The following is a 20086-nucleotide window of genomic DNA, read 5'->3' on the forward strand; positions in this document are numbered from 1 at the left end:
TTCTGGTTTTGACCTTTGCACCTGAAGGGGAGACTATGTTAGGAAAATAGTTGTTGTTATTCTTAGAGATGTAGCTGTGAAGCGGTCCCGGCTGGCTGGAGCCATTAACCGCAGAGCAGCTGCCGCAGTGCCGCGTCCTGGGGGCGCCGCTGCCGGGGCAGCCCCGCGGGCGGACCTCCCTGGGGCTGCAGAGCGGCCGTGCGCCGGCGCCGTGTCCTCTGCCGTGTCCCTCAGCAGCCCAGGGGTGGGGGTGTCTGCAGGGAACAGCCGAGCAGCAGCACTAGGTACCTGTTTGTGCCATAGGAGCCAGCGTGTGCCTAGCTGGCCAAGAGGCCTTGGGATCCTGGCTGGGACCAGCACTGGTGTGGCCAGCGGGCCCAGGGCGGTGACCGTCCTGTGCTGGGCACTGGGGAGGAAAAACCGCGAACCCTGGGGGCGGTTCTGGGCCCCTCACGCCAAGAAAGGCCTTGAGGTGCTGGAGCGAGTGGAGAGAAGGGAACGGAGCTGGTGAGGGGCTGGAGCACAAGGGTGATGGGAGCGGCTGAGGGAGCTGGGGGTTCAGCTGAGAACAGGAGCTGAGGGGAGACCTTCTGATCTCTGACCTGCCTGAAAGGAGCTTGAAGCCAGGGGGGTCGGGCTCTGCTCCCCAGGAACAAGCGCCAGGAGCAGAGGAAACGGCCTCAAGTTGCGCCAGGGGAGGCTGAGGTTGGATCTGGGGAACAATTTCTTCCCCCAAGGGCTGTGGGGCGTTGGAACAGGCTGCCCAGGGCAGTGCTGGAGTCACCATCCCTGGAGGGGTTGGACAGACGGACACGAGGTTCTCAGGACATGGGGCAGTGCCGGGGTTGAGTCAGTGGCTGGACTTGATGATCTTAAAGGTCTTTTCCAAGCAAAACAATTCTGTGATTCATGTGTTCCCGGTCTGTAAGCACTGGCATCTCACCTGGGCCGCTGTGGGAGCAGGTAGGAGCAGTGATGTGAGTGTCACACCTGAAGTGTGCGCTGTTGTGAGGACCAGCTGAGCATCCGAACGCAGGGCAGCTCTGCCGTGCAGGCCTGGCCCCCGGCAGTGCCTTTGTGCCCACCAGGCCAGAGCCTCGGCCCAAAGATGGAGACGTGGGAAGGTGGAGCAGCCCCTTGCCACGGGCAGCAGCCGCCCGCGTGGATGTGTCACCGAGCCTGGTTCAACGTGGCATCATAGAGATTGCTGTGCAGATTGGTGCTGGGACCAGAGCTGCAGATGTCCCATTCTTTTAAATGGGTCTTTGTGTGCTGGAGATAATAGTTGGGAAAAACACTGCCAGAGACACTGCTGTCAAAACTGTTCCCAGAACAAAGTTCTGGTTAAATAGGCTGCATAATCAAGCAATGAAGGTTTGTGATAGTTTCAAAGTATGTTTTTATTCAGGATCAGACAGTGTTATAGTAACGTGTCCCTGCTGAGTGTGGGGTAAGCGTCACGGGTAAGTTGTGCACAGCTCCAGCCCTGCTGCCAGGACCTGCCCTCTGCCGCGGTGGCACAGCCCCTGGCATCCGGGCCGCCGGGCTCACGGCATCGTCAGAGGAGCTCTTCTGGGGACAGGTCTGACATCTCCCGTCTTCCCGGAGCACCCTCCACCGGGAGCAGCCCTGAAGGGACAGCGAGGTGCTGCGGGGTCCGGCGGTGCCGGCTGCCTTTAGCATTTCCAGCCTCTTGCGCCCACTGAGCCACGCTCTGGGTCAGCAACCGCGGGGGGAACCTCTTTGAGGGACCAGCATCCTCGGGCTGTTGGGTGCCTCCTGGGCCTGTCCTTGCAGAGGAACTGCTCCTGATTGGGGGTACCTGTGGTCTGCAGCCCCGGCCCTTCCCCTTCCATCAGCTGATTTTACTGTCCCGTGTATCAGGTAATTATCAATTTACTTTTTGTTAGTGATTCATCCTGCTCAAGGCACACAGCTTTGTGCTGCCCATGGCTGCACTTCCAGCGGTGCTCGAAAGCACGTCTGTCTGTCTGCCTGTCTGTCCTTCCTTGTTTGCTCATGGCTGGGTGTTGGGAGAGGAGAACGTCTGCAGAGCCGGGCAGTGTTGTTGGGTGCCCAGGACCCAGGTGCCAGGTCATTGCTTTTGTCAGAGTCAACACGACTGATGCCTTTTTGAGAATGCTTTTGATGAGATAAATCCGATTTGATAAATTTGAGGTGATTTTTGGCAGAGGTAGTCAGCGTTTCACACCTGAGGCTGCCCATAACTCACATGTTTCTGTGGCTTTGTAGGAGGTGCTGCTTTCCCTGGGCTGTCAAAAGGCAGTAGCTGGGAACCAGCACAGTAATTGCAGGGATCAAAGGAGTTTTTGATCAAGGAGGCATCCCCAAGGGAAGGCAGGGGGTGGTTTTGGCACAGCCACTTCCAGTCGCTGGTGGCCCTCAGGGGACCATGGCCAGACAGGGAGGACTTAGGATGGGATCCCATCGCTTGTGACGAGTCCCTGTCCCCGTGCTGGGCTGGCCTGTGCGAGGCAGAGCTTCATCCAGCTGCCTGCCATGCCGTATGCGCTTAATGAATCCCGGTCGTTTAATTATATCCCTGCAAATACACCTAGGAGGCAGCTTTAAGCTTTGCTATCTTGGCTCTGCCTAAAAAAAATTTTAAAAAAAAAAGCTGGTTTTATCCTTAATATTTATGAGAACTGTAGAGCAAGTTAATATTATCTTTTTAATTACAAGTGTTACACAGATGTTAATTACCAGGCAAAGATTGTATTTCAATTATCATCAGTGCCATCATAATACAAAATGGATACGAAGATTGCTTTTAAATGACAGGGTAACTGATACTGTGTCCTATGCAACTGTGATACCATGGCAAGTGTCTTCGGTTTCTCTTCAGAATAGCACGATCCCTGTTTGTTCCTTACCTGATGACAGCTGAGGGTTGATTTTGATTTTTTCTGTATTATTGGCAAGATTCTGTCTGCAGCTCTCGGTACAGAACCGCTCTCAAGCGGCAAGGCAGAGGGTCTCTTTTTGCTCAATGAACTCACGTTTGCAAGAAACCAGTAATCCCAATCCTCTTGCTCTTCTGTGCAAGGGAGACCTGGCTGTCCCTGGTCCTGCAGTCTGGCTTCAAACCCTCCCCGAGCACCTGCCGTGGATTCCAGCCGCACTGGAGTGACTGGAACTTACCCCAGCCGTTCCACGGGAGCCCAGCGCTCAGGGTGGTCTCAGCAGACGTGCAGTCAGCACGTGGTTACCTGGCGCTCTCACAAAATACCAGTTCTTTCTCTTTTCTCCCTGTTTCTGCTGTAACATTTAGTGATCAAAACCAAACTCAGTTCTCCAAAACAGCTCAAGCTGTTTATCGATCGTGGTAAGTGCCTCCTTACTGCTTGTGGTCCTTCAGAACGAAGAACTTAGTTCTTCCTGCTCCAGAGGCTGCAAATCTCCCATTTCCTCGCTGTCCATCCCGAGGCCACTGTCACGCTGCCCCTGTACCGGCGGCTGTTCCCCGGGCAGTCCCAAAACCTACTGATATTTTGGGCTGCCACAAGCAGCTTTATGTCTGGCTGAGCTGTGCAGCAGAAGTGCTGCCGGGACCGGGTTTTTGCCGAGTTCTTCACGTGTCCGCGCTGCGGTTCTGGGGCCGGGGCAGCGCCTGGTCCCAGGCCACCAGCGCAGGAGGTGGCCGCTGTCGGAGGTGACCGGGGTTTCCTTTGCTGGCTCAAAGCTTAGGGCCAGATTCTAGTACTTTTGCTCATGATAATTCCTCACGTCTTCATCAGGGCTGGCTTAGATTTGAGAGCTGGAAACTGCTCCTCTGGGTGATTAATGGCTGGAGAGCGCTGCTGGGATTAAATCAGCTCTGCCAGAGGGATCGATGCATCATCCCAGAGTCGCAGCGGCTTCCCAAATGACCACTTATGATACAACTGCAGTGCTTCATCCCTGGAGAGAGGGAAATACAGAGACTTGTTTTAACCATTTCAATATCTAACTGGAGTTTTGTAGGTGTTCCACTTTGGGAATCCAGACACAAATACCCAAGGGAAGTCAGCAGAAGCTGGAAGAGAAATCAATATATGTGGGCAAGGTGCAACCACTCCAAATAAGCGTTTTTATGAGCTAGAGCAGCCTTCTGCTGTAGTCCACTATCGTGTAGGATCGAGGTGTTTGATGTTGGTGTGTAGTGCTTGCTGATGCTAAGCCTTGACTCTGCTCTAAAAACAAAATAAGCAAAATCCAGCTTTGTACGCTGAAACTTCCTGATGGCTCTCAGCCAAAGTCAATAAAGTGTCTATGTGTGTAAGGATTACAGAGCATTTGTCTCATCTTTCAAAGGCAGAAGCCACCGAGGCATTCAAGAATAAAACCTACTGCTCGCAGTTCGGAAGCAAAAGGAAGATCTTGAGCCCAGCCGTGGGTATTTGTATCAGATGCGACAGTCCCGCCCTGCAGAGGACAGGACCGCGGGGACCTTAATTAAAGATGACATCTGCATTTGCAGAAGGAAAAACTCATCTTTGTGCAGGCAAGATGAAGAAAGCTCAAGTATTTATCAGCTCCGCAGATCCTGCCCAGAATGCAAACCACCCGCTTTTGTTTGAGCCCAGAGAAATCGTGCTGCCCCTTTATAATTAGTTTGAGATAAGTCAGGACATGCTATTAAATGATTAGATGACCTTTCATCTGAGTGGGGATTTCAGTCCTCTGGATTCCTTCAGAATCAGCAGGAAAAAAGTTACTGGATTTCTAAAGGAGAAAAGGCAAAGCCTGCCTAAGAGAGAGCAAGTTGGACTGAAAAATGTACAGAGCAGCAAAAATGTAGGTGATTGGGGAATGTATCCTAAATTAACAAGAACAAAAAAGAACTTCCAAAAAAGGACATAATGTCTGAGTCCCCTGGACATCAGAAAACCCCCAAAGCCCAGCTGTCTATTTCCGTGCCAGCTTACACCAGGGTTGGGTGGAAAATAGAAATGACTCTTGTAAGCAAGAGCTCAGTGAGTGATGCAGGGCAATAAGAAGCCAGATAATTCCTGGCAGGTTAGGACTTTGTTTCTGCTTTTGGTGCTTAGTCCATGGTGTGACAGAGAGTGCTTCGATCCTGCAGAATCAGGTTTATGCTGAGGCTTTATCCTAACGCCAGGTGTGTGTCAGTGTAAATGGTGTGCATGCTCCTACCGAAAGAGCAAGGTTCACCCCGCAAATTGCAGGCATGGAGTGGGTGGGAGCAGAAGATGAACCAGTCAAGAGCGTGAGTCCCTCGGATACGTTCTGCTTATTTAGTCTCAGTATTATTTTTTCTTTGTTTGTTTTGTTATCTTAAATTGTGGTCTGATATTTGAAATTCTTGATGTTTTCCCTGGTGCAGCTGGCAGCTGATGAGAACTGCCACACCATACTGACTCCGGGACGGCGGTTCAGAGCCGTGCTGGCTGTTCCCGCTCCAGACCCTGCCCTTCCCTTCTTCTTCTCAAATCAAAGCTTGTCCCTTTGTCCGCCTCTTTGATTTTCAGACGCTGCGGGAAAGCCAGCTCAGCTCTGGGAGCTGTGCTGTGCTTGTGCGGTGCCGGTTTGCCCGCGGGAGCGTTGCTGGAGCCGCGGCCCCGCGGGACGCCCGGCTCCTGCCGCAGGGTTCCCCTGGAACCCATCCCCTGGCTTTTCGGTGGCTCTCATCCATTATCGGGCCAATTTAAACAGATGGGCTTACTGTCAGCTCAGCAGAGGGCGAGATGTTTTGGCAGCGGGGAGGCGTGGGCTGGCACTGCAGCAGGGGCGGTTGGGGACGCTGCGGGCGGTGTGGGGTGACAGCGGGATGCAGGAGCAGCACCCCACTCTGCGCTCCGCAGAGGCAGCCGTGAACATCTCCTGGGGGCTCAGAAGAGTCCAACAGAGCCAAGCTAAGTTCTTCACTGCTTTGGGTGATAAAAACAAACCGTGCACAAAGCAGGGACGCGGCTCTGAACGCTTCTGTTCGTGTGCTGCGTTTCTCAGTGACAACTCTTACCTTAAAGAAAGGTGTTTCGAAGCCAAGTGTCAGTTTTCCTCCCTATTACTTTTTTAATATAACCGGGTTCAATGGTCCTCATTAGTCCTCACAAAATTAATGAGATGATAGCTGGGGCCATTGAGTGAAGACCAAGGTTGTCCCCAATGCAGGTGAGAAGCTGCCAGCTCCGGTGACAATCAGGGGTCATCATTGTCTGGGGCCCCATGACATGAGATGGAACTGGGCGATGTTAAATGCACATCTCATGTCCTGAATCACAAACGCGAGCTCCAAAGCCTTTCTGCCTTTAACGCAGTAAAAGCAAAGGCAGCTGTACACAAAGCATTTGGCAGCAGCTGAATGTTCAGGGTATCTGGGACTCTGTTAAATCTTTTATGTGCCATGTCTTGAGCAATATCCTACCAGCTGATGCCTGCCTTCTGCTTCACAAATCTGGCAGCATTACATACCATTTTTCCTAATGGCTGTATTTAACCACTGAACATTTCCTTTGTGTGGCGAGGGACCGCATTATGCGGAATGAGGACACCGTAGCCTCTTCTTTCTGCTTTCTTGCGTTGCTTTGCATTGTAGATGGGCTTGAAAATGGGTTGAGATTAATTTTAAAAACCACTCTGACTTGTTACCAAGTAGATGTTTATTCCTTCCCCGGGAACAGATGTGCAGAGGAGGAGCACAAAAGGAACAGATCGGTGTTGGGGCAGCGGCGTGTCTGTGCGGGGGCTGCGTTTGGGGCGTTTCACGAGGGTTCCCGCCCGCGGCAGAGGGTCTGGGTGGCTGTGACTCCACTCCTGACGCTGCTCCGATTGCGTTGGATCCCACCAAGAGCCGTATTAACGTGGTCATTAATTACTGATGACCGTGGTGTCTCCAGCGGTACAAACACGTGCACGGACCGGCCCCTGGTGCTGCCCCCGCCACCTCGCTGGCACGGGAGCGTTTCCATGGGCGCCCACGGTCCTGTTCTTTTCCAGAAAACCCAGAACAAACATTTCCAGAGCGTCTGAAACTGGCGTTGCTTTGTATGTAGGTGATGATGTTCCATTTCAGGAAACTATTTATTATGATTACAGAGTACAAGAAGTTTTCGTCATTTTCTGATTTATTATACTAGGTTTCCATTTTCCCTGCAGAGAAACAAGAAGCAAATAACATAAATATAAAGTGCAATACCTGTTAAGATATTGCAAGTCACAACCTAAAAAAATAAAATAAAATTAGACATTAATGAGCTTCTAGCCATAATGTGAAATAAACTGACATCAGGAAAGGATGTTGTTCAGTGCCTAGAAGGCTGTTATTCAACGGTTTGTTTTTAGAGAAGTTGTATAGCAATGACCATGTTTTAAAGGGATATTGTATTACGTCTTTTCTGCTTGAAGAATTTATAAAATATAAAGTTATTTTTGCCTGTTTTATTAAATGTGCAACCAGTTTAGCCCGCTTTAGGCAGGGGCTGGATCCTGCTGGTGCTTTGCTTTGCGGTAGGTTCATTATTACCATTAAGTCTGCAGGAAGCAGAAGTTTTACCGTATAATTTTGTGTTGTGGACAGTCCGTGGCAGTCCCGATGAGCTTTGCACTGGAGGGGCCCGTGCCGGCGGGGGCCAGGGCTGGGGGCGCCGTGCGCCGGGCCCTGGGGACAGCGCGGGGCTGCGGTGCCCAGCTGTGCCCAGCTGTGCCCAGCTGTGCCGCCGTGGCCGGGGCTCTGCGGCCGTGCCAGCCGCTGGGCAACGCGCGGCTGCCACTGGAGAGGGCTGCTCGGGTCAGGCTGCCGTGAAGTGAGCCCTCACCCTCAGGTCTGCGCTGCGCCTGGAGCTATTGCGGTGCGTAATTCTCCGTTCTTGCTGTCATTGTGATGATGACTGCAAAATTGTCCCCGTAATTTCACCGTGTGCTTCGCTAATTGGGGTGTTTTTATCAGGCTACCGATAACCAGCCATTATTTTGTCACCTTCTTGCTGTAGCATGTCCTTGATGATATGATATTGTGCGCCATTAGCACTTGCAAATGGTTATTAATGGCAGCAATTGAGAAGTGCGGAAGAGTTCGGCGGCTCCTGTCTGTCTGCGATGCTTTCTGCCCCCCCCAGAAACCCGTGTCCTCGCTGGGGAGATACCTGCTCTCTAACCAGCCGCCGCGGGTCAGCCTCCTGGTGCTGCTCCAGATAAAGGCTGCAGGACCGAAAAAGCCAAATTATTTCTTTTTCAAAGAAAATACATCCAGCGCATTGTAATCCCGGGCATGTCTGATAATTAAAAGAGGAGAGATGTGATTATACCAGATGTAGAAATGTCATTATTTCATTTTAAAATAGTTACCTTGATAACTAATTAGCTCTTTTAAAAATAGTGACCCTGGTAATTAAGGTGTCGCTGGTACCAGGAGAATGGGGGACTGGGAGCCCAAGCGGGGTGTGCGGGAGCCCTGGGGCCGTGACGCCCCGAGCCGGAGGGTCTGTCTTGCAGGGACAGAGTCCCGCTGCATTGCTGGGGCACGGCGGTTGTTGTTGGTAACAAATGTACATGCTGATAGCTTTCTGCTAAAACAAATGGGATTATTTTGACCTTTCAGAGCGCAGCTTTGTACGCAATAGATGAAAACTGATCTGCCGGAGGTGGGAGCCGCGGTGTGAGCTGAATGGAGTTGGGGCTGCGGGAGAAGCACCCCCGTTGCCCGAGGCCGGTCCCGTTGGGAAGCAGGGATCCCAAAGCTCCCCGCAGCTCCCTGAGCCCAGTCCCCGCTGGCAGGCTCTCCCCGGAGAGGGGGGCTGGGGCAGCCCCCAAAACGGGGCTGCACAGGCACTGCGCCTGGAGCAGGGCTGCTCATACCTGTGCGTCACAAGTCACAGCCTGGGGACCAGGAATATTTAATAGCAGGGTAGAAGTGCTGAGCAGTGTGGGGCTCAGCCTGGCAAAGCAGCGAATGAGGATATGGAACATTTTACTAAGCTTCCTTTCTCCTTCCCCTTCTGCGGTACTTTAGGTGTGTATCGTACAGAAGAGAGACACTGAGAAGATGTACGCCATGAAGTACATGAACAAACAGCAGTGCATCGAAAGAGACGAGGTTCGCAATGTGTTCCGAGAGCTGGAAATCCTGCAGGAGATCGAGCACGTGTTCCTGGTGAACCTCTGGTGAGCGGTTCCTCTCCCTGCCCTCGGGTGCTCACACAGCCACGGTGTCCCCGTCCTCGGGGTCACGGATGTCACAGTGCCGCAATGGCAGCCCGTGATAACGTGAAATGTGTTCAGGAAACATGGCACAGGAGATATCTGAACATTATGGCATCAGACATTTTAAAACGGCTTAGCTTCTCTTTTTCCATGAAAAGCTTTCGTGTGTTTGCTGGGTGTTTTTCACAGCCTCCTTGCTAATACCACTATCAAATCCCTCCTAAGGGGCCCCGCTACCAATTTAACCGTACAATATTTTAGTGGCGTGGTGCGTTGGTGTGTGCAGTTTGACTGAGGTGTCCCGGGGCAGCACGATGCTCCTGGTGATTGCTGTTCAAGAAATGGTCCATCCCGTTGCGTGGAGATACTGACAACTGTGACAGTCTCTGGCAATCTGGTCCTGCCTGGGGCCAATTCTTGTAGTAAATAACAGCTTGAAAAGTCAAAGAAACCATCATTTTTAGAAAGGATGATTTATAACTTTTATTAATACAAAAGTTACACAAAATATAGTGTTTTGCACAGTATTGGGTCCCTCTAAAGGACTCGATCTCACAGAGATTGGCTAACAGTTTAAATAAACAGAACTGCTCCCAGCCACAGCCAGTGCGTTCAGTGGAGCGTTACTGAGGTCGGTCCTAACTCCAGCGGGGTTAGGGCTGGTGTAAGCTGTCCTGACCCTGGCTGGGTCTGCGCAGGCACTGCAGAGCGGCTCCACAGCCCCGCAGCGAGGGCGGCCGGGGCGGGGGGATTAGTGCACTTGTGAGGCAGCCAAGGAGATACAGCGCCCGTCAGGTTGTACTAGACAGGGGGCATTTCCAAAGCATTACCAGCTATTTGTTAGATTTCAGCCTGATTTGAGGGCATTTTTTAAAATTAGATCCTACAACGTTACACAGTAACAAGGATAGTTTTTGCCAGTGCACACACAATCATGTTAGTATTGAGCAATATGAAATGTAACTGGTTTTACTGACCTGTGGCTGAAAAAAGGTTAGGAGATTTCTTCAAATTATCAGGTGTGTGGCCTTTTGCTGGAGAATGACTGGAGGCAACAAGTGCTTTGCAACAGGTTCACTGGCCAAATAAAATATATTCCCGTAGAGCTCAGATATATCATTATCAGCAAGTTTGCTGATGACACCAAGCTGGGAGGAGTGGCTGACACGCCAGAGGGCTGTGCTGCCATCCAGAGACCTGGACAGGCTAGAGAGTTGGGCAAGGAAAAATTTAATGAAATATAATAAGGGAAAATGTAGAGTCTTACATCTGGGCAGGAACAACCCCGGGTTCCAGTACAGGTTGGGGAATGACCTATTAGAGAGCAGTGTGGGGAAAGGGACCTGGGGGTCCTGGGGACAGCAGGGTGACCATGAGCCAGCACTGGGCCCTTGTGGCCAGGAAGGGCAATGGGACCTGGGGGGATTAGAAGGGGGTGGTCAGTAGGTTCTCCTGCCCCTCTGCTCTGCCCTGGGGAGGCCGCATCTGGAATATTGTGTCCAGTTCTGGGCCCCTCAGCTCCAGGACAGGGAACTGCTGGAGAGAGTCCAGCGCAGCCACGAAGATGCTGCAGGGAGCGGAGCATCTCCCGTGTGAGGAAAGGCTGAGGAGCTGGGGCTCTGAGCTGGAGAAGAGGAGACTGAGGGGTGACTCATTCATGGTTATAAATATATAAAGGGTGGGTGTCACGGGGATGGAGCCAGGCTCTTCTGGGTGACAACCAACAGTAAGACAAGGGGTAATGGGTTCAAGCTGGAACACAAGAGGTTCCACTTACATTTGAGAAGAAACTTCTTCTCAGTCAGGGTGACCCCGGGCTGCCCAGGGGGGTTGTGGAGTCGTCTTCTCTGCAGACATTCCAACCCGCCTGGACACCTTCCTGTGGAACCTCCTCTGGGTGCTCCTGCTCTGGCGGAGGATTGGGCTGGATAAGCTTTTGAGGTCCCTTCCAATTCCTAACTTTCTGTGATTCTGTGATTCTGTGATTATCAAATTTTGCATGACAAATAAATTTACAAGCTTTGGAAAATGGTGCATTGTATCCTCAAATCGTTGGTGAGTTTGGGATGAGTGTTTCAGTCAGCCTTTTCCCTGTCGGCTTGTGCTTTTAGAATATGCCTATGTTTAAGATGAGAGCAGGAGTGTGTGATTCATAAGGATTATACAATCCCACATACGCTTTCCTCAGGAATACCGTCACCAAATATAACAATTGAACGTTGTTGTGTGGTGTATCCTCGCTGCTGTCAGTCTGCTGCAGGATCCACTGCACATTTAGAGAGGCGTTTTACTCTACAGTAAATATAAATCTTTTTCTGGTTTTTATGGTTAAATTAGCACTTGTGTTTTCCAATTCTTTTTCAGGATAGGCAGAGATATTTTCAGTATAGGTTTATCAGATTGTTCACGATTGAAAACGGAAAGTTTCTCTGAAGCAGCTGGTTAGCAAAGCCCAGGCTCTGCCTGCAGCTCTGCAGTTAATTGGGATACGCGCTCTTCAAAGGAAGTGTTGCTCAGGGTAGCCAGAGGTTAAAAAACAAGACAGCATCTTGAGTTGCGCTTGCTGAATTAGAAAGGTGTGAGCAGCGAAGCCGGCACGTGCTGGTAGTGGGAAGGTTTGCAGCTGCAGTGATGAGGAGAGGGAAAAGCCGGGCTCGGGTCTGACTCGTGCACCCCCAGGTACTCCTTCCAGGACGAGGAGGACATGTTCATGGTGGTGGACCTGCTGCTGGGCGGCGACCTGCGCTACCACCTGCAGCAGAACGTCCAGTTTACGGAAGAAACGGTCAAACTCTACATCTGTGAGATGGCACTGGCGCTCGACTACCTGCGAAGTCAGCACATTATCCACAGGTAACCACGAGTGCATTGTCCACCAGCAGGTCACCCGCAGGTACCCAGGCAGGCTCTCGCTCGCAGTCGGTAGCTGGCGGGAGCTGCCCGTGGGTGATGCTGGCTCTGCTTAAGGCCACCAGTGCCCCCCAGTCAGGGAAGTGGCGGCGCTGGTCCTGGGCAGCCACTGCCCGCCGGTCCTGCCCCGTCACTCGGGGGAAGCCTGACACTTTGCTGAGCGCTGACAGCTCCTCCCGGGGCAGGTTTCAAAGCCGTCAAGCGCTTCATAGAAATAGGCCCAGTATTGTGTTCCTAATTTTCCTTGGAAATGATGCCTGAACAAGTCCGATGCTCCCACTTTTTTGCCCATTTGCCCAGGAAAAGCATATTTCTTGTGCATCATAGTGGGACTTGTCTCATGTTAGTGTATTTTTCTTTTATTCGTTCCTAGTTTTTGATAGATAAAAAAGCTGCAGGTTTGTTGTTAAGTTGCATCCTTCTGACTGAGATTTCATCTTGCTGTAACCTTGCTTCTTTTTCCAGAGACGTCAAACCAGACAACATCCTCCTTGATGAGCAAGGTAGGTTGGACCAGGTGATCCTTGTGGTCCCTTCCAGCCTGGTATTCTGTGTTCTGTGATCTATTGGTAATGTTGTCTCAGTGGCCTATATAAGCAAATACCATAGGAGATCCTATAATGACCTCTTTTCCAGCAGGAGATCTTATAAAATGAATACATAATCTCTCAGGCTCCAAACCTTCTGAGTTTTATCGTAAAGCCTTGTAAAAACCAAAGCTTGCACTTGCATGGAAGTTCATTAGAAAATAGCGCAGGGTATAAAGCCCAAACACAAATGGGAAAGAGGAGATGTCAGGGAAGATTTCTTAGGACAAGGTGGTCTGGGATTTACACACCGCTTTCATAGCTGCCTTGTACATAGAGAGCACAAAGTAGCCCCCAGAAGGCCAAGCGGGTGGGTTTTCTTTATGGCTGGCTTGAAAATAATGACATTTTCTGGATTTTAACTTTCAGTCCTGATGACAGAGAAAGTAGAAACAGAGGAGAGGTGTCACAGCACTTTTTGAAGTGTCTGAATCATTTCTTCATATAGGCATAGGGTCTGGGAAGCATTGTCAGGATTTCATTCAGCTGACGTGTCCAGGTTTGCTGTTCTGTGCAGAGCGGCAGCGCTGGTTTAGCTCTGGGACTCTGCGTCATTGCTCCAAGTGTCATTTCAAATCAAGACCCAGTGCTGGCCACCATTTAATCCAGGGCCAGCCTGAGATCCTGGGAAAGCTTCAGGATCTGCTCTGGCTGTTCAGGGGATCCGAGCCCGACCTGCCTGTGCCCGTGCTGCACTGTCCCAGCGCAGGGGCTTATGGAACAAACGTATTAGGTTGTTATTATATTCTGACTGTGCATTGCCACTGTTCTGTGCTGCGATTAATTCCTTCTTAAAATGTGTCTTTATTTAAGGTCATGCACATTTAACAGATTTCAATATTGCAACAATAATTAGGGATGGTGAAAGAGCAACTGCATTAGCTGGAACAAAGCCATACATGGGTAAGAAATAACAGCTCTTCCTTACATCTGTATTTTACACTTCAAGAGCGCTCACCGCATGTTGTCTGACAGTCCCTGTCTGTGACAAAGCCCCTGAATTAATTTATCACGTTAATGCATGTGCCTAGCTGTTCAGTGGAACCTGATGGTTGGAGAGGTGAAACTCCGGAGCGAGTGAGTCACTGTCAGCGCATTGTCCCTGCCCGCGGCTGGGACGTGGTGGTCCCGGCAGGGCTGGGATGTGGTGGTTCCACAATGCCAGGTTCCTGCCGTCCCTCATGTGCTGGGCTGGGAGGGTTCTCCTGGCATGTGCCCAGTAACCCAGTGAGCACAGGGATGCTGCTGTCACTGCTGTCACTGCTGCTCACCCTGCTCGCAAAGCCTCCCCTCGGGCACTAGTGCATAAAAATCACCACAAGGTTTACATACTGACTTACATGAAATACTGAAATAGAAACAAATGGAAGTCAGCGAATAATCTCTTGCATTTTGTCCTCTCTGTTCAGCCCCGGAGATTTTCCATTCCTTCCTGAGCGGTGGGACGGGCTACTCCTTCGAGGTGGACTGGTGGTCGCTGGGAATCATGGCTTATGAGCTGCTGCGGGGCTGGGTACGGCCTCGGGACGCGCTCTCGGATTGACTGCACAGAGGAGAGGGAGTTTTTTCTCACCTTTGTGCTTTTTTCCCCCAGAGACCATATGACATCCACTCCAACAACCCCGTGGAGTCTTTAGTTCAGCTCTTCAGTACTGTGAGCGTTCAGTACTCGTCGGCGTGGTCAAAAGAAATGGTTGCTCTGTTGAGAAAGGTAAGTAGTCCTGCTGGCGTGGTTTACGTTGTACGTTAGCTGCAGTGTGTGTGGGACAAGCTGCAAAACTCTCAGCGTATTAATTAATAATGTAAAATTGAAATAGGACTAATTTTTATGACTTTGATTAATGTTGTCTTTTGTCTGTTTATTATCCCTGTAATAAGATGCGTTACGTTTGACAGCAAGGGAAGGAAAAAAGCTGGTTTTGGTGTGACACTCCAATTCCTACCTGGGCTAGCTGTCCTTGTACTGCCACACAAGAAACTTGTTGGTTTGGCGTGCAGGCTGCGTTTTAGCTGCTGCTTGCTTGAGAACTTACAAAAGTAGCTGATGAGTGTGCTGTAAAAAAGATATACACAGTGCTGATAGCAAATAAGTGGCTCTGATGTCAGTTAATGTTGGGTGGACAATTTCCATAATGAGGTTTTGTTTTAAAGAGAAGCCGCGGCTGTGCATTGGGACTGCAGCACATTCAGCGGGTTGGCATTGCCATCTGCTGGGCTGCCGCAGCCGGGCTGGGAGACCAGCAGGAATTAAACATCTCCCCAGGAAAATGCCAGCAGCCACCTCGGACTGGGGGAGCCCCTGTGTCTCCCCGAAGCGCTGAGGTTCTGTGCTGGGGACACCCCAGTGCTGCACCTGCTGGGACAGCCTGGGCCATCGCTGCAGCTTTACCTGGGAACTGGGAATTCCCCCCTTTTTGTTTTGAAGATGAAGATAATTTTATGCCGTGAAAAAGCACCTGAGAAGTTCCCCAGGCAGCAGTTGCTGATCAAGGCTTGTACCTCACGCCCTTCACGACGTCCCCTTGCTTGGGCACCTGGCTGTGAGCACAGTGACCTTTACCTACTTCTTGCAGAGCTGCCTTTGGTGTTGGAAAAATGCTCCATGCTGACCACTTTCTGCAAAAAGGTTGTAACCACCTATAAGCGTGCCTAGAATTGAAGGAAACAGCCCTAGCTGGGCATTTTGTAGAGGTCCTACTGCAGACATCCATCAGTTGGGAGAGCGTTTGTGGATGCCCAAAACCGAGCTGGGGCAGCTGGAGGTCAGGGCTCGCATTCGAGGTGCTCTGGAAAAATGGGCAGAAGTGGTGCAGAGGTGGGAGGCAGCTCCTGGAGAGGGGTGAGGGTGAGCGTCACACCGCGGCGATGGTGGCACCAGGAGCATCCCGTGTGTGGGAGAGGAGGGACACGCACGGGGTCTGAGGATGCACTGCAAAGGTGGCAGCAGCTGAGCTTCGGTGGGGATTTGCACAGCGGGAGACTAGGCACAGGATTTTCTGGAAGCCCTACCCAGATCCTGTGTTAGGTATACCTCCCTGTTAGACATATCTCCTCCTTAAACATGCCTCCCCCTCAGACATCCCTCCAGCAGGCCTGGAAGCTGTAACTCAGGTCGACTGAGCACGGTACATGGTGCTGAATTCTTTGAAAAATCATCTCTGTCCTCAGACTGGTGTCCCAGCAGATCAAGCAATCATCTTCAATTTTTTTCTCAGCACTGACTAACCTGTGTGTGTGATAAATGGAGTAGTATTCCCTGGTGTCACAGAAGTGGTAGTGAAAATAGGACATGTGGAGATGGAAACCGAAACAATGAACCTCTGGGGGAATGACCGTCTTTTCAGGAGAGCAAGGTCTGTCCCTGGATGGGGAGGAGGGTGCGGGATGGCAGTGCCAGCTGCTGCTGTGAAGGGTCCTGCATCGCAGGTGGGCACAGGAGGAGCAAACCTGCGCCCGTCCAAGAGCTCATGCTACGGGATTTTTGGCCATCTGGTTTCACAACCTCCAGAACGTTTTTCTAATATTTCTTTTTCTAGTAAGTGACAAATTTCCCATGTCAGAGAGGTTGCTGCACAGCTGCACCACCGGAGTCCTGCAGCTGTGGTGCTGCTGGGCTCCTTTTCTCTCTCTGACGGGAACGCTCTTCTCTCCCAGCTGCTGACGGTGAACCCCGAGCATCGCTTCTCCTGCCTGGCTGACGTCCAGGCCTCCGCGTACCTGTCCGGCGTGGTCTGGAGCGACGTCTGCGAGAAGCGCGTGGAGCCGGGCTTCGTCCCCAACGTGAGTAGGAGCGAGCCGCGTCGGCCCGAGCGGGTCGGTGCTTGTCAGAGGAACCGCTGCGTTCAGCAGAGGCTTTCTGATGGAGCGCTGGTGTCTTTGCTGCGGGAGGGTCCGCGCGGCGCCTCACGCGCGGTGCCGTGTCCGTGTCCCGCAGAAGGGCCGCCTGCACTGCGACCCCACCTTCGAGCTGGAGGAGATGATCCTGGAGTCCAGGCCCTTGCACAAGAAGAAGAAGAGGCTGGCGAAGAACAAGTCGAGGGACAACAGCAAAGACAGCTCACAGTCTGTAAGTGCTTTCTGGGGTAACGGCCAGCTAGGAAAAAAGGCTGTCCTACAGGGGTTTGTGAGGGTGTTTGCAGGCAGGGTGCTGTGCCAGGGAGAGCAAACACGGGTCACCCACTGTCCCTGTGTCCCCTGTGTGTCACCCACCATCCCTGCGGCCCCTGTGCGGTGCCTCGGAGCTGCGCAAACCCCAGAAAAGGGAACAAACATTGCTCCCCCAGCGAGAGCAGGACCATGCCCTGTCTGAGAGCAGCAGGGGACACCGGCAGGGTTTTACCTGTCCCGTTGGCTCATGCCCTGTCTGAGAGCAGCAGGGACACCAGCAGGGTTTTACCTGTCCCGTTGTCTGTGCCAATTAACTGCAATGGATCCCTGCCCTCTTCAGTGGGAGTTAATGCTGCGATCAATGACACTGTAAAAGGACAAAGAACAAATCGGGAAGCAAGGGAGGAAAAAAAAAACAGAATAAGCAAATTTGCAAGTACCTCTCTGAGGTTTTGCTGCCAGGAGAGCTAAGGGCAGTGCCTGCTAGACCCAGAGCCGAGCACCAGCACCAGGCAGGGGTCTGTCCCTTGCCACGGCCGGGGTGTGCGGGTGGGTGACACGAGGGCTGGGCGAGGTGGCCTGGGCTGGAGACCAGTGTCTCTGCGTGAGGACTCATGCAGGCTTTGTGCTGGTCTGTCCCTGCGCTGGCTTTCCTTCCTGTGGGCAGATCGCCCTCCCGAAAGCACAATACACAGATAAATGTGTTGTGTTTATCTGGAAAACGGTGTGCTATCTGTGTTTGATGGAAAACTGCTCCTCACAGGTGAAACGAGCCTCTGGTGAAAGCCACAAGGGCAGAGAGCTGTGCTGTTCCCATCAGCTGTTTTGGCTGAGGTTTTTGAAGTGGGAGGCTCTGTGCACACAGCTGGCAGCAATGCCATGGATTTGGGACTGCTCCTGCATGTATTGTTTCTCTTCAACAGGAAAACGACTATCTCCAAGAATGCCTTGAAGCTATCCAGCAAGACTTTGTCATCTTTAACAGAGAGAAGTGAGTGTGCAGAATATTTTTTTTTAAAGAAAAAATACTCTTTTTCCTGCCTCCCCTTGGGAGTCAGAGTTCCAGTGCTTGGCAGCTGGGAGCATCCTGCCAGCGGCTTAGCCCTGGGTGACACGTCAGCCGAGGAGCTCAGGTGCTGCCTCTGTATGAAGAGCAGTTCTGACCAAAAAGGGAGACAAGATCAGGGATTATTAAATAAAATATGCTGGAACACTTCTGGGACTTAACATAGGTATGTGATACTGCTTCAGTTCCCCCGTGGCGTCTTCTCACCCATCCTGCTTTCCAAGGGTGATGTTTTAGGAAAATGAAGGCGAGGAACGTGCTAAAATCTCTGCAAGGCACGAGTGGGCAGTGAAAGCGCTGGAGCTGAAGCAGCTGCTTTCTGCGGGTCGGGCCGCGCTGCCGGGGGACGTTGGGTTCCTCAGGGAAGCAGGAGCTGCTGCGGGGGTGAGCAGGGACCCTGCTGCCCTGGCACCGGGCGCTTGTGGGCAGCTGAGGCTGGAGCCTTGCAGGTCATCGCGCAGTATTTCAGAGCGTCTCAGTGTGTTTTGCTGATATGTTGGCCCCTGTCGTGACCTTTTCCTGTGCTCCGTGTGTGCTCATTCCCCACGGGTGTGCTGTAGGCCCCTCTCAGGAGCGGTGCGTGGGCACGCTGACTGCTGCAGACCATGCTCACCCCGCTCCTTCTGCGGGCGTTCCATCTGGGGATGCCTGTGTAACGCCCGTTCCTCTGCTCTGCACAGGCTAAAGAAGAGCCAAGAGCCAACGAGTGAGTCCGTGTCCCCCCCCGAGACCACCGACGAAGCCGAGACGGAGGCCGAGTCCGACACCTCCAACCTGAACATGTGCAGCTCGGTCTGCTCCTCGGCGGGCAGCAGCTAGGCTGCGCTGGCGGCGAGGGTCGCCGGCCCGTGCCCACGGCCGTCCTCCGGCCGTGCTGAGCACCGCGGGCTGTCCTCCGGGCCTCCGGGGAGCACCCGCAACTGGTCTTGCGAAGCTGTAGCAGAAGAGCTGGTTCTTACAGAGCTGCGCTCCCAGATTGAATGCATCGCCAGTTCGGCACACTGACTGCCGCGGGTAAAGATACTTGCTATGCAACTTGTCAGAGGAGGTAGATCAACTTCTTTACTTGTTCTTTTTTAGCGTCAGATTGCTGATCTGCACATGTTTTTAATGCAGTAAGGTGACAAGAAAAGAAGTTACATCCTTGAGTACAACAAGGGAACACACGGAGCAGGTGTGGCGAGGGAGGAAGGCTGAGCAGGTGGTTTAAATTTTACTTTGCTGTTCCCTGTTTGTAAAGGCTGCTGTAGGGACAAGCAATCCTTGTGTAAATTGGAGCAGCCCTGGGGCCTCTCCGGGCTGTGGCGGGTGGCACAGGCTCCTGGGAGCCCCGAGCTGTTCGGTCCTGCAGCATAAGGACATCCCAGGTACGTCCTTGTCCTCTCGTCACCTGTCAGAGTTTCTTGCCTGACTTGGGGCAAATAAGTGTTTCTTGTACACTCCATGAATTCTTCTGGGGCTGGATAATGATCAAACATGTAATTGAGATGCGGAATGTATTTAAAATATTTGCTTTCTTCACATAGCTGCTGTGAGTGGCGAGGAGCTGTGGAACCAACCGGAGGGTTTGGTTGTTTGTCCAGGTTTGGAGGACACAGCTTATCACAGGTCCAGTTTTTACTGGAGGCCAAGTGGGTGGCCTTGCAATGCTGCTTGGTTATGAAAGAGGGGAATATCTTATTTCACCCTTCAATTTACTTTATTTTTAGTGTAAAGTAAAAATACTGTATATAATTTACAAATACCTGTTTTAACTTCTTAATAAGACGGGAGATCTCCTTAACTTGCTCCAGCTGTGGCTGTTGCCTTCTCGTTTCAGAAGCCTTCACTATATTAGTTGCTTAATCTGCTGTAAAGTGGCTTTTGGTTACTGTTGCTAGAAACGAGCCTTGGGTTCTGCTGCGACATTTGGCTGTTGTGATACGCAGGGGTTTCGTCAGGACTGCGTTCAGTTCAAACCGTCAACATCTGTTTGCTGCCAGACACGAGGAGGGTGCAGGGTTTGCATCCTTACTGTATATTTGTCATGCAAAAATGGATAGATGTTTTTAAGAGGTGCAGACTCTTTCAGGACAAATTTTGTTGTGTTTTTCGTTTCCACGAATCAAATAGAGAGGTGTAACTGATCCTAAACAATTTTAGATGAAAAATGACGCGATGCGTTTATTTTCCACAGTTTTATGTGGAAATCGGCATGTGGCTAAAATTGCGCAGAACCAAAATTTTGTAGAAGTCTTTAAGAGGAGCGTTGAGG

At 51.7% G+C, this 20086-nt stretch overlaps 1 protein-coding gene across 1 annotated transcript in view; it reads left to right on the forward strand.

The window, feature by feature from the left end:
- Positions 1–18651, forward strand: part of STK32C (serine/threonine kinase 32C) — a 74662-nt gene extending 56011 nt beyond the window's left edge. Inside the window, exons 3-12 of the mRNA XM_065638956.1 lie at positions 8972–9123; positions 11842–12015; positions 12538–12575; positions 13473–13562; positions 14069–14172; positions 14254–14370; positions 16314–16439; positions 16594–16725; positions 17690–17757; positions 18513–18651. Of these exons, the coding sequence (XP_065495028.1) occupies positions 8972–9123; positions 11842–12015; positions 12538–12575; positions 13473–13562; positions 14069–14172; positions 14254–14370; positions 16314–16439; positions 16594–16725; positions 17690–17757; positions 18513–18651 (1140 nt within the window). The remainder of the gene's footprint in view (positions 1–8971; positions 9124–11841; positions 12016–12537; positions 12576–13472; positions 13563–14068; positions 14173–14253; positions 14371–16313; positions 16440–16593; positions 16726–17689; positions 17758–18512) is intronic.
- Positions 18652–20086: the final 1435 nt, after the last annotated feature.

The sequence above is a fragment of the Caloenas nicobarica genome, chromosome 7 (assembly GCF_036013445.1).
Source record: "Caloenas nicobarica isolate bCalNic1 chromosome 7, bCalNic1.hap1, whole genome shotgun sequence".
Classification (NCBI taxonomy): Eukaryota; Metazoa; Chordata; class Aves; order Columbiformes; family Columbidae; genus Caloenas; species Caloenas nicobarica.